Raw genomic sequence first — 12,787 nt, forward strand, 5'->3', positions numbered from 1 at the left:
TATACTGATGCTGGCAGGTGAGAGGACCTCAGTCCTCATCTTCTTTGGAGAAAGAATTCCACAAAGAGAGTTTGTAAAGTAGGCATAGTTTATTGGAACCACAGTATGTGCAAATAGAACAAAGAAGCAGTTTATTTAGAGCAGAACCAAAGTAGAAATACACACCCAGCGAAGGATGTGGGCATCCTCCTTGATGGGAAGTGTGCCAGAGAAGTGATTTAAGTCACTCACATGGGAGTCGTTTTTCCAGGTGTTTGTTTTCCTCTGGCTGGTCTTGCTTCGTTTCCCACATCTGTCCTGACCCAGGGCCCTTCCCAATACGCACATTAATCTTTTAACCAAAATGGATTCCAGTGACTTGACAACAACATGATAATTCTATGTTCAATTTTATTTTAGGAATCACCATATTATTTTCCACACTGGCTGTACTATTTTCCATTCCCACCAGCAGTGCACAAGGGTTCCAATTTCCCTGCATCTTCACCAATACTTGCTGTTTTCCGTTGTTTTGTTTTTGTTTTATAGTAGCCATCCTGATGAGTGTGAAGTAGGGGAACCACTTGATTTTGAAGAGGATGGATTACTCTTTCATCTTGAGTTGGGGCATTTCCCTTGCTGACAGTTCTGCTGTTTGTCCCTCTTGGCTCCCTGGTTTCCATCTGGTGGTTCTTCTGAGTTCATTTTTTCATTCATTCATCCCCCAGCCCCATCATCTCCCATTCAGGGTGCACTAGCAACAGTTGGGCTGGGGGATGGGGCGAACAAGCGACAGGCTGCAGAGATATGGGTAGACAGAGGGAGGGCCTGGGAGTCTAGAAGTAGCCAGCTCACCCAAGAGTGGAGGGGCTAAGTGCTAGTGGAAGTGCTGGGAGAAGACACCCCTGAGTTGCACATTGAGAAGACTTCTCAGTGAACACTGAGAAGACAACAAGTAAGACTTCATCCTGTAAAGAAAGGAAGTAGGAGCACTCTGCATTCAGGACCTGGGTAACTAAGTGACTGAATGGATTTGTGGGATGTTTTCAGCTGCAAACAACGTAAAAATAGCTGAAAAAGGAGTTCTGAACATCAGTTCACACCGCAGAGCTGAGGAGTCTCCAGGACTGGCCAGTCTGGCAGCCTGACAATGCACTTGGGCCCCTGGTTCTTTCCCTTGGTCCCTGTGGACCTCCTCAGCCCAGTGGCTGCTCTCCTTGTGGTAGCAAAATGGCTGCAGCTGCTCCGGGCATCGCCTCATGTGCCCATTCCAAAGCCATTTGCAGACCTGTGGACTGGAATACTCATGGCTGTGGCTGACTAGGGCTACAGAGGAGCCCAAGTGTCCAGGGTACCTGGTTGCTGGTTTTCCCTAGGATCTCTCAGCAAAACTGGGGCTCTCTTGGGGAATGGTTATGGAGGAGCAATAAGGAAGGTCTTTCACACACGGTGGTGATGGGGGACTTGACCGGCTCAGAAAAAGGTGCTTCCCAGGTGGGAGGGAGTTAACAGGGAAGATAGGCTGGATCATCAGGCCCTACTGGGTGCCCACACACTTCCATCAAGTGCTCACAACAGTGCAGACTGGGCCTTCGTGTCTTACAGAGGAGGAAGCAGAGTCTTGGGTGATGTGGGGAGTGTACCACAGTCCCTCAAGGGGCACATGGGAGGTGACTTTGTTTTGGGACAGCCCAGCCTGTGGCTCTCTCAGCCTGTACCCCATCCTGTTTCAGGCTCACGGCCTTTGTCCTGAAGTCCTTCGCCCAGGCTCGCAGCTTCATCTTCATCGACCCTCTGGAGCTGGAAGCCGCCAAGGACTGGATTGTCCAGCAGCAGCAGGCAGACGGCTCCTTCCCGGCAGTGGGCAGGATTCTGAACAAGGACATTCAGGTCAGCAGCCTCTCAGCCTCCTCCGGGAGCCCTGGCCTTGTGCTGCTTGATCCCCGGGTTTGTCTGCGGCCAGTGGGGTTGGGAGGCTGTCCCCTCTGGTTGAGGTGAGACCCACAAATCCTCTTACAGGGTGGGATCCACGGCACAGTCCCACTGACGGCCTACGTGGTGGCCGCGCTCTTGGAAGTGGACCCGGCCTCGGAGGTAAGTGCAGGGGGCCCGGGAGATGCTGGGCTGCAGGAGCGAGCGAGCAGTTTCCCCTTGCCAGGCAGGCTGGCCATCTTCAGCTTCTATTTCTTCCTTGCTGTCCTCCTTCTGTTCATTAATGGGACATTTTCATGCTTTCCAATGGTCACAGTTCTTGTGACCTGAGCACTTATTGTGACCTAAGCAGATGAATGAGAGATTCTGGCGGTAGTCATGAGGGACACGTGTGTGTCCCTGAGTTTGAGCCTTCCCAGGGCTGTCCATAGCCCCCAGCCCCCATTTGGAGGATCATTTGAGTCTCAATCATTATCCTGGACCTGTGGGCAGGCTTTAGGAAGCCCGGTACAAAATGTTGGATGGGACTTCCCTGGCGGTCCTGTAGTTAAAGACTCCGTGCTCCCAATGCAGGGTCTTGGGTATGATCTTTGGTTGGGAACTAAGATCCCACATGTCGTTCAGTGCAGCCAAAAAATTAAAAAAAAAATTTTTTTAACTTATGAATGCTTCGGGGGGGAAAAGGTCTAGAACCTTTGGGGACAGTTAGTACTGGACCCAGCAGGGCTTAGATGTCCCAAGGAACTCAAGGGTTGTTGTCACTTCTGTGAGGCTGTCCCAAGTGGGAGTGGCATGTCCCCTGCAGAGGGAGCTCCCAGGATAGACAGATCTCAGCCGCCAGGCTGGGGATTCCACCATCCCTCACATCTGTGCCAATTCTAAAACCTCTGATGATGAATTGTCCTTTGTGGCGCTTCTCAGATTTTTCCGCCTCACAATGCAGATCTGTAACTGCTGTGTCTAGAGTTTGCTGGGACCTAAGACCCTCCGTGTCCCACATGCTTTGCCCAGAGGGCCCCTCACTTGCCTTGTGTTAAGCGGTTGGATTGGGTTGCCCAAAACCCCAACCCCCTAAGTCGGCTCAGGCTGCTGTCACAAAATACCACAGACCAGGGGCTTAAACAACAGACCTTTATTTCTTGTTTAAAAAATTGTTATTGGAGTGTAGTTGCTTCACAGTGCTACGCTAGTTTCCACTGAACCGCAAAGCAAATCAGCTGTACACATACATACGCATGTGTGCTAAGTCGCTTCCGCTGTGTCTGATTCTTTGCAACCCCATGGACTGTAGGCCGCCAGGCTCCTCTGTCCATGGGATTCTCCAGGCAAGAACACTGGAGTGGGTTGCCATGCCCTCCTCTAGGGGATCTTCCTGACCCAGGGACTGAACCCATGTCTCCTGCATTGGCAGGTCGGTTCTTTACCACTAGCGCCAACTGGGAAACCCACATGTACACATATCCCCTCTTTTTTGAATTTCCTTCCCATTTAGGTCTTCCCTGGTGGCGCAGATGGTAAAACGTCTGCCTACAATGCAGGAGACCCGGGTTCGATCCCTGGGTCGGGAAGATCTCCTGGAGAAGGAAATGGCAACCCACTCCAGTACTCTTGCCTGGAAAATCCCATGGACAGAGGAGCATGGTAGGCTACAGTCCATGGGGTCACAAACAGTCGGACATGACTGAGCAACTTCACTTTCTAGGTCACCAGAGCATTGACTGAAGTTCCCTGTGCTATACAGTAGGTTCTCGTTAGTTACCTATTTTATACATAATAGTGTATATATGTCAATCCCAACCTCCCAATTCATCCCCCCTTTTCCCCCCTTGGTGTCCATTCATTTGTTCTCTACACTGTGTCTGTTTCTGCTTTGCAAATAGGTTCATCTGCACCATTTTTCTAGATTCCACATATATGTGTTAACGTACAGTATTTGCTTTTGTCTTTCTGACTTACCCCACTTTGTGTGACAGTCTCTAGGTAAATCCACATGTCTGCAAACGGCACACTTTTGTTCCTTTTTAAGGCTGAGTGATATTCCATTGTATATATGTACCACATCTCCTTTATCCATTCCTCTCTAAGTGGACATTTAGATTGCTTCTATGTCCTAGGAGACATTTATTTCTGATGGTTCTAGAGACTGGAAAGTCCAAGGTCAGAGTTCTGGTTAATTCAGTTCTTTTTTTTTTTTCAGTTCAGTTCTTAATGAGGGGTCTCTTCCTGACTTGTAGTCAGTCATCTTCTCTCTGTGTCTTCATGTGGCCTTTTCTCGGTGTATGACCATGAAGAGAGGTGGGATGGGGAGAGAAGGAGAGAGAGACCACTGTGGTCTCTCTTTAAGCAGTCTAATTGATTATCGGGGCTCCACCCTCTCGTGTGTGTGTGTTAGTCCATGGGAATCTCCAGGCAAGAATACTGGAGTGGGTATTCTTCCTGACCCAGGAATTGAACCGGGGTGGCCTGCATTGCAGGCGGACTCTTTACCGGCTGAGCCACCAGGGAAGCTCCACTCTCTTGATCTCATCTAAACCTAATAATCTCCCAAAGCACCGGCCCGCCCCCTCCACCCCTGCTGCAACCACTGGGGGTTAGGCTTCAAGATACAAAGCTGTGAAGGGGAGATACAGATCTAGCCCCAAGACTCCAGAATGTGATTGTATTTGCAGACAAGGTCTTTATGGAGGTAGTCATGTTAAAACGCGGACTTTAGGGTGGGTACTGATCCAGTGTGACTGGCAGCCTGGGAAAAGGAGGACATCAGGATGCAGAGACCCTCACAGAAGGAAGATGCTGTGAAGATACAGGGAGAAGACGGCCAGCTCCAAGCCAGAAGAGAGGCCTGGAGCAGATCCTCTCCTTGTGGCCCTCAGAAGGAACCGACCTTGCCAACACATTGACCTCAGACTTCTGGCCTCCAGAGCCACAAGACAAGAAATGTCTACTTTAAAAAACAAACAAACAAACAGTATTTACTTATTTATTTGGCTGCACTGGGTCTTAGTTTGTGGCACACAGGATCTTCAATCCTCTTTGCAACATTTGGGATCTTTAATTGCTGCATGGAGACTCTTAGTTGCAGCATGTGGGACCTAGTTCCCTGACCAGGGATCAAACCCAGGCCCCCTGCATTGGGAATGTGGAGTCTTAGCCACTGGACCACCAGGGAAGTCCTTAAATTCATGAATGTTTTGAGTCACTCAGTTTTCCATTTAACCTATACTACTGGGCAGCTTCTCTGAACTAAGGCCATACTGGACAATGGACTTGGTTTCTGTCCTCCAGCCGCTCACACTGTGGGTAGGAGCATGATCAGGGTTGGTGGGCTTCCCGGAGGAGGTGACAATTGAGGTGAGGCTTGGAGGATGAGGAGGGCCTGAGCTGGGAGGTCTTAGAAGCCAGCCTGATGATCGAGTGGTACGGGGCAGGGCAGCCAGGGCTCTCCCTGCTTCCTCCTGAGTGTCTCTGAGTTGAACGATGGCGCTCAAGCCTTCATTTGGAAAAAGCTGGCACCAACATATTAATGAAAGAAAGGGAATGGGGTTTTGAAAGCTGGGGCTGTAGGCAATCATGTATACAAAGTGAGGGGCTGCAAGCCATCCAGTGGTTTCCTCGGGTATGCCCCTGGGACTTTCGGGAGGGTGGTCTGCACAGTGAAGGCTGAGCAACCTCCCACGGCTCCGCTTCCCACCCCACCCCCACCCCACCCTGCAGGAGGAGAGGGGTGCCATTGCCAAAGCCAGACACTTCCTGGAGTCCAGCGCATCCCTGGTTACGGACCCCTACAGCAGCGCCCTGACTGCCTACGCGCTGACCCTGCTCCGCAGCCCTGCAGCCCCCGCCGCCCTGCGAAAACTCCGCAGCCTGGCCATCACCCAGGGTAGGTGCCCTTGCCCACCAACCCAGCAGACAGCGTGGCGCCAGCCCAGCAGGCCCCAGGAAACAGCTCATGGACACGTGCTTGAAACTAAGGAGGCGTCCTTGGCTCATTCTGTTTTGTTTACTCATTTATTTGTTGTTGTTTAGTTGCTAAGTTTCATGTCCAACTCTTTTGCTAACGCATGGGCTGTAGCCCACCAGGCTCCTCTGTCCAGGGGAGTTCCCAGGCAAGACTACTGGAGTGGCTTACCATTTCCTTCTCCGGGGGTCTTCCCCACACAGAGATAGAACCCGCGTCTCTGGCATTGGGAGGCAGATTCTTTACCACTGAGCCACCAGGGAAGTCCTTGGGTGTGTGTGAGTCGCTCAGTCTTGTCTGACTCTTTGCTACCGCATGGACTGTATCCCACCAGGCTCCTCTGTCCATGGGATTCTTCAGGCAAAAATGCTGGAGTGGGTTGCCTTTCTCTTCTCCAGGGGAGCTTCTTGACCCAGGGATCGAACCTGGGTCTCCTGCATTGCAGACTGATTCTTTACCGTCTGAACCACCAGGGAAGCCTTTACTCATTCATTACTCATTCATTATCGCCTCTACTAGTGACTTCATTTGATAAGTTGGCTTGAGCCTGAGCATCATTTTCTTCCCTAATGAAACAGAGGATGCTACCCCAGCCCCCACTGGGGAGAAGAGTGCTCAGGAATCCCTGGTAGAAGATCTCCCAGGCCTCCTAGAAACCACCCCCAGGCAGAGTGCTGGAGGCAAGGGAGGGCTGCAGCCGGACCCCACCCTGCCCCCCATTGCTGGGTGAGCCTCAGAAAACCTTTTCCATCTGGTGGTGTCCATCTCCTCAACTACAAATGACTCCCCATTGTGTTTGGGGAGCCCCAGTCACCAAGCTGTGACTTCTTGGAATGTCTCCAAACTAGTCCCCTCCCACTGCCCCATGGCCTTCCCCAGCAGCTGCACTGGGCTCAAGCCTCCATTCACCTTCTCTGCTTAAGAAGAAGAAAAAAAAAAGAAAAATTACTTAAAAAGCAAAATTCTAAAACCACCCAATTGAATGATGGTGTCAATTTAGGACTAAATGCTCAAGATCTGAGGCCGGGAGGGCTGATTTCTCTGTGGTTTGAGGGCTTTTTATACCTCACATGAGCTTAGAATCCTTGGTGTCTTTGGAAATAGGGAGTGACTCCCTGGGCCCCAAGGGAGGATAACCCGGGCCTGCATCGGGGCCCCAGCCAGAAGGGAGACTATTGATTAAGGATGTCTGCCAGGGATGCAGAAGAGTAGCCATTCATTAATGATGTCTGTTGGGAGTTCATAAAAGCAGCCACGGATTGGTAATGTCTGCCAGGGCTTCCCCGGTGGGCTCAGTGGTAAAGTATCTGCCTGCAGTGCCAGAGACGCAGATGTGGGTTCAATCCCTGGGTCAGGAAGATCCCCTGGAGGAGAGCATGGCAACCCACTCCAGTGTTCTAGCCTGGAGAATCCCATAGACAGAGGAGGCTGGCGGGCCGCAGTCCATGGGGTCGCAAAGAGTCAGATGCAACTGCGGTGATTGAGCAACCAGGGGTGCAGGAGGGGCTGGATTTGACCCTGTAGTTGCAGATCTGAGATGTAGCCCCAAGGCCCTTACTGTCTCCGCCATCTTTCCCTGGTACCCTCTCCCACTGGGGTCCAGCCTCGATCTGTTCTGGCCTTGCAGATGGGGTGACCCACTGGAGCTTGACAGGTTCCCGGGATGTGGACAAGGATGCGTTCCTAAGCTTCAGTGACGGGGTCTATCAGACAGGTACTGGCCACCCCACCCCCAGTGCCTGCTTTGGGCACTGGGTCCTGGGTCCCAGCTGGCCTCTTCCGTTGCAGTGGTCTCGGCCGAGGTGGAAATGACAGCTTATGCCCTGCTGACCTACACCCTCCTGGGAGACGTGGCCACCGCCCTGCCTGTGGTGAAGTGGCTGTCCCAGCAGCGGAATGCCCTCGGGGGCTTCTCTTCTACTCAGGTGCGCCAGGCAGAGCCAGAGGGAGGGGCTGAGGTCTGGGTGGCCTAGGCTCGGGACTCAGAGCCCTCTAGGAAGTTACCCGGTGCATCTAGTCTTAGGACGGCTCCTTACCTGCATCTCTGCGAGCATGAAGTCCAAGAGAGGATGGGAGGATGGGGCTGAGGGATGGATGCACCAGGCTCTGGGATAGGGACCAGCCCCTCCTTCAGTGGAGATGCCCCCCAGCTGCCTGGGGTCCCCAGCTCTGTGGCTGTCTACACCGGATCTGCTCTCCATTCCAGTCACAGGAGTCCCTGGCCTTAGTGAGGGTTCATGGAACCCCCAGTTTGGGTCAGACTTCCGGCACAGGGTGGAGGCACTGTGGCTGACCCCCTTCTGGGGCTGACTTTGGTCTCTGGCTCTGTCCCCCAGGACACCTGCGTGGCTCTGCAGGCCCTGGCAGAGTACGCCATCTTGTCCTACGCGGGCGGCGTCAACCTCACCGTCTCCCTGGCCTCCACCAACTTGGACTACCAGGAGACCTTCGAGCTGCACAGGGGCAACCAGAAGCTTCTGCAGATGGCTGCGGTGCGTGTTCCCAGGACCGGGGTTGGCGAGCAGGGCAGCAAGAGTGGCCCCTCCTCGCTGCCTGTCTGTCCGGGTGTGTCTGCAGGTGGACGGAGGGGAATCGTAGCATCTTCTCTCCCCAGATCCCCAGCCTCCCCACGGGGCTGTTTGTGAGTGCCAAGGGTGAAGGCTGCTGTCTGATGCAGGTGAGGCTTCGGGGAATGGGGAGTGCTCCCAGGGGACCCTGGAGGGCTCAGTATCCGGCCAGGCTGAGTGGGGTGGCTGTGTGTGTAAGAACCACCTTGAGACAGCCTGTCAGCCCCCTGAAATGTCACCACTATGGAGAAGGAAATGACAGCCCACTCCAGTATTCTTGTCTGGAGAATCCCATGGACAGCAGAGCCTGGTGGGCTACAGTCCATGGGCGAGCAAAAGAGTCGGACATGACTTAGCGACTAAACCACACCACCACTGCCCCAGGCAGAACCCAAGGTAGATGGCAGTGTGTCCCCTTGGGTGAAACTGCATCTGGTTCTCCATTTGGTGGTCTCTGACCCTGAGCAGAGCCCCCTGCTTCACCCTCCACTGTGGGACTTGCCTGGTGGCTCAAGGTTACTCTCCCAGCCAAGGTCTGAATGCAGATGCCCGGCCCGGACTCAGCCTGGCCGTCCCTGAGGCCCCTTAGTCAGCAGGCTCAGGATTTTGTTGTGGGACAGACTGGCTTCCTGAGCTTTGGCCAGTGGTCAGAGGGCAAGTCAGCCAGGAGACCCTTGTAGCCTCACCTTCTCCATCTGAAAAATGGAGCCCAGACAACACAGTGGATAATAGGAGATCGGGAGCCCAGTATGTAGACAGACCTGGGCTTGAGACATGGAAGAATGGGATGATGGTTGTACCTATACCCTCAGGACTAAAGGGAATGATGACCACGCCCAGAACTGTCACCAGTATCACCGACCTCATCGTTCTAGCTGTCCCCCACCTTCTCCTGCCCCTGTCTTTCCCCTCTCCACCCCCACGGTCCCTAAGCTTCTGCCCTCCCCCACCCCCCAGATTGATGTCACCTACAATGTGCCCGACCCGGTGGCCAAGCCATCCTTCCAGCTGCTTGTGAACCTCCAGGAGCCTGAGGCTGAGCAGCAGCGGCCCCCCTCCCCTGCCTCCTCAGCTGATGATGATGACCCAGCAGCAGACCAGCATCACCAGGAGTACCAGGTGACCCTGGAGGTCTGCATCAGGTGAGGCTCCTGCCCCGCCGGCTGGCACCCCCACCTGGGTGATGTTTTGTAGAGTGATGCTCTCAGCTAGGAACCTCTGGGGGACTTACCTGACCCCATAGATATTTCCCCGACTAGAGCCAAAGTTGTGGCTGACCAGCCCCCGTGGTCCTTATTCTGATTACAAGACACACCTCAGCAATACCCATTAGGAAACTAAGAAGGACGAGATTTCTTACCCACAGGTCCTGGACAGTACTCGACCCTCCTAGGGGTCACACGGTGAGGTCACCGGCAGAGAAAGAGAGAGAAGTCATGGACTTGTGGTTCTGCCTTTATTGAAATCTGAGGGGAGGGGTGTGCCTAGGGTTTTGTGGATTCACTCTTTATTGGTGAGTTCAAAATATAAGAACGCTAATTGAGGTGCAGGAAGGGGAAGGCAGGGTGACCCAAGTAGTCAGTTATTTAAATACCCAGGGCTATTTTATTTTGGCTGTCCCACATACTGACCAGGGATTGAACCTGTGCCCCCTGCAGTGGAAGCGCAGAGTGTTAACCATTGGACCATCAGGGAAGTCTTTCATGGGTGGGGGCAGCCTGTTTCCTTACCGTTGCCGGTTGTTTTGTTAGTAGCTGTCAGTATCTTTATTCAAGATGAATGTCTTTGAAATGGATCCCTTTGCAATCAAAAGCTTACATTACAGATGATTTCTGAAATGAGTGCTTCTGAATGGGTGCAGCAGACTGCAGTGGCAGATGGGCCTGGGAGGGACGGCTGTTTGTGGCCCTTACATGACCCACCCACCCCAGGTGTGACCCTAGAACCAGTTCGCAGAGGGTCCTCCAGAGGAGGGGGTGCATGTAGCTGCCACAAAGGATGCTCATTGCCATGGCAATGCTGGGGGTACCCAAAGGTGTTTGGTAGGTGGTTGGTAGGTGGTTGGCAGCCATGGAGCTGACTCCCGTCAGAGCTGCCCAAGCGCCTTCCTTAACCTTGACCCTTAACCCTCACGTGTCCAAGGCCGCCCCCAACTTGGGAGGTTCTGAAGAACAAGCCCAACTGGGCCCAAGCCCCAGAGCAGCGGGTCCCCCAACCATTTCTGGTTGGCAGTGAGACTTGGGGTGGTACCACTCAGCAGGGCTGTGACCACCATCTAATTGGGTGGAGGAACACGAAGCAGCTGGGCTGGGCCTGGCACGTCCGCTGGGGACACCTCTGCTCCTTCTCAGACGGGAAGAAAGTAACCGTGTGCCGGTCGGGCCGGCATCTCTTAGGCCCCGCCTCCACAGACGTCTCCTCTGCCCATCCCGGGGGCTCTGGGCACCCCGCTCCCTTGTGCCCGTGGTCTGCAGGCCCCTCACTGAGTATCAGCCTCCCTGTCACCAGTGCCCGGCACAGGGAGGGTCTGGCACGTAGCAGTCCCTAGAGGCAGTATTCACCCACTGCCTCCCCCATGTCACAGAAGGGGAAACAGTGCTGGCCCTGGGGAGCAGCTGGGCTCCCTCAGCCCCACAGAGCTGTTTCCCACACCAGAGGTGGTTGTTGCTCAGTCGCTCAGTTGTGTCTGACTCTTTGTGACCCTGTGGTTTGTAGCCCACCAGGCTCCTCAGTCCATGGGATTCTCCAGGCAAGAATATTGGAGTGGGTTGACATTCCCTTCTCCAGGGGATTTTCTTGACCCAGGGATCAAACCCGTACTTCCTGCGTCTCCTGCATGGGCAGGCAGAATATTTATCACTGCGCCACCCAGTCGATACCCTTCAGACTTTGCTCAAACTCATGTCCATTGAGTCGTGATGCCATCCAACCATCTCAACCTCTGTCACCCCCTTCTCCTCTTGCCCTCAATCTTTCCCAGCATCAGGGTCTTTTCCAATGAGTTGGCTCTTTGCATCAGGTGGCCAAAGTATTGGAGCTTCAGCTTCAGCATCAGTCCTTCCAATGAATATTCAGAGTTGATTTCCTTTAGGGTGGACCTGGGTCAGGCCAAGAACATTTGGCAAGGCCTTTCCCTTATGGTTTCAGTGTTTCAACTGTGAAATGGAATGACCAATGACCCTGCCAAGGGTGTCTGTGCAGATGGGCTGCCAGCCAGACCCAGGGCAGGCTGGAGAGCTGTGGGGACAGAGCGGACCATGAATTCCACTGAGGGGCTTGAGTTCAAGGGCCCCTCTTTCTCCCCTTTCATTGACAGGTGGCTGCATGCAGGGTCCTCCAACATGGCGGTCCTGGAGGTGCCCCTACTCTCAGGGTTCCGGGCGGACGTCGAGAGCCTGGAGCAGGTGAGGGGGCGCTGGTGGGCAGGGGCTGGGCAGCGTCTGTGGACCTGCCCTGGTTGCAGATTCCTAGCCCTTCATAAAGTGGGGTTGTGCTTTTGTTTTTGCCTTACTTTCTCCCGGCAAAGTTGGTGCTCTGAGACTGGCCATCTGCAGAGGGGCAGGTGGGGAGGGGTTGGGTCTCTCCCGGAAGGTGTCACTCACTGGGCCATCTGTGCTGTTACCCATGAGACCGAGGATGCTTGCACTTTGGGGATGACGTGGGGTGCCAGAGAGTGCTTCCAGAGACTTGCCAGCACCCTTTGCTTAAAGAGAGACTAGCCCCATTTTGCATGTGGGGGAGATGGTCACCAAGAAGGGGAGCAGCCTTGCCGAGGAGGTCAGCAGTGTGGGGAGGGTGGAGCACCCTGCATGGGGGTGGGGCTGAATGGTGCAGGCGAAGCAGGAGCAGGAGGCAGGGCTCAGTAGGTGCCTCAGGGACTTGGCCTGGGACTGAGACTTGATCGGGGGAGACTGTGGCAGGGAACTGGAGGCGGGCACTCAGGACAGTGACACCCAGCCTTGAATGCCCTCTCAGGGGTGCTGGCTGCCACCCCCTGGCCCAGTTCATGGGGACTTGCTGGATGCCTGTGAGCCAACTCCTCAGCCTCTAGGGCCTCAGCTCCGCATGGGTCCAGCCCACCTTGGGCCCTTGGAGATTGGAGGACGAGAGTATTGGGGGCAGAGGGGCTGGGCAGATCCTGACTCTGGCTTCCTTGCCAGCTGCTCCTTGACAAGCACGTGGCACTGAAGAGGTACGAGCTGGCTGGCCGCAGAGTGCTCTTCTACTTTGATGAGGTACTGTGGGCTGGGGCAGCGGTGGGCGGAGGCCTCCACAGCAGTCGCATTGGCGAGGGCGTAGCCGCCGTGGCCTGTTAATGGTTCTGGCAGTGCTCTCATGCCGAGAAAAAGAA

General features: G+C 54.2%; 1 protein-coding gene across 1 annotated transcript in view; it reads left to right on the top strand.

Annotated features, from left to right (window-relative positions):
- The window catches only part of CPAMD8 (C3 and PZP like alpha-2-macroglobulin domain containing 8), a 98,773-nt gene that overhangs the window by 79,395 nt on the left and 6,591 nt on the right, over positions 1-12,787 (top strand). Inside the window, exons 28-37 of the mRNA XM_061149939.1 lie at positions 1,713-1,869; positions 1,999-2,073; positions 5,626-5,791; positions 7,497-7,583; positions 7,658-7,794; positions 8,206-8,361; positions 8,484-8,546; positions 9,394-9,578; positions 11,753-11,840; positions 12,597-12,671. Of these exons, the coding sequence (XP_061005922.1) occupies positions 1,713-1,869; positions 1,999-2,073; positions 5,626-5,791; positions 7,497-7,583; positions 7,658-7,794; positions 8,206-8,361; positions 8,484-8,546; positions 9,394-9,578; positions 11,753-11,840; positions 12,597-12,671 (1,189 nt within the window). The remainder of the gene's footprint in view (positions 1-1,712; positions 1,870-1,998; positions 2,074-5,625; positions 5,792-7,496; positions 7,584-7,657; positions 7,795-8,205; positions 8,362-8,483; positions 8,547-9,393; positions 9,579-11,752; positions 11,841-12,596; positions 12,672-12,787) is intronic.

Source organism: Dama dama, chromosome 9 (genome assembly GCF_033118175.1).
Source record: "Dama dama isolate Ldn47 chromosome 9, ASM3311817v1, whole genome shotgun sequence".
Lineage (NCBI taxonomy): Eukaryota > Metazoa > Chordata > Mammalia > Artiodactyla > Cervidae > Dama > Dama dama.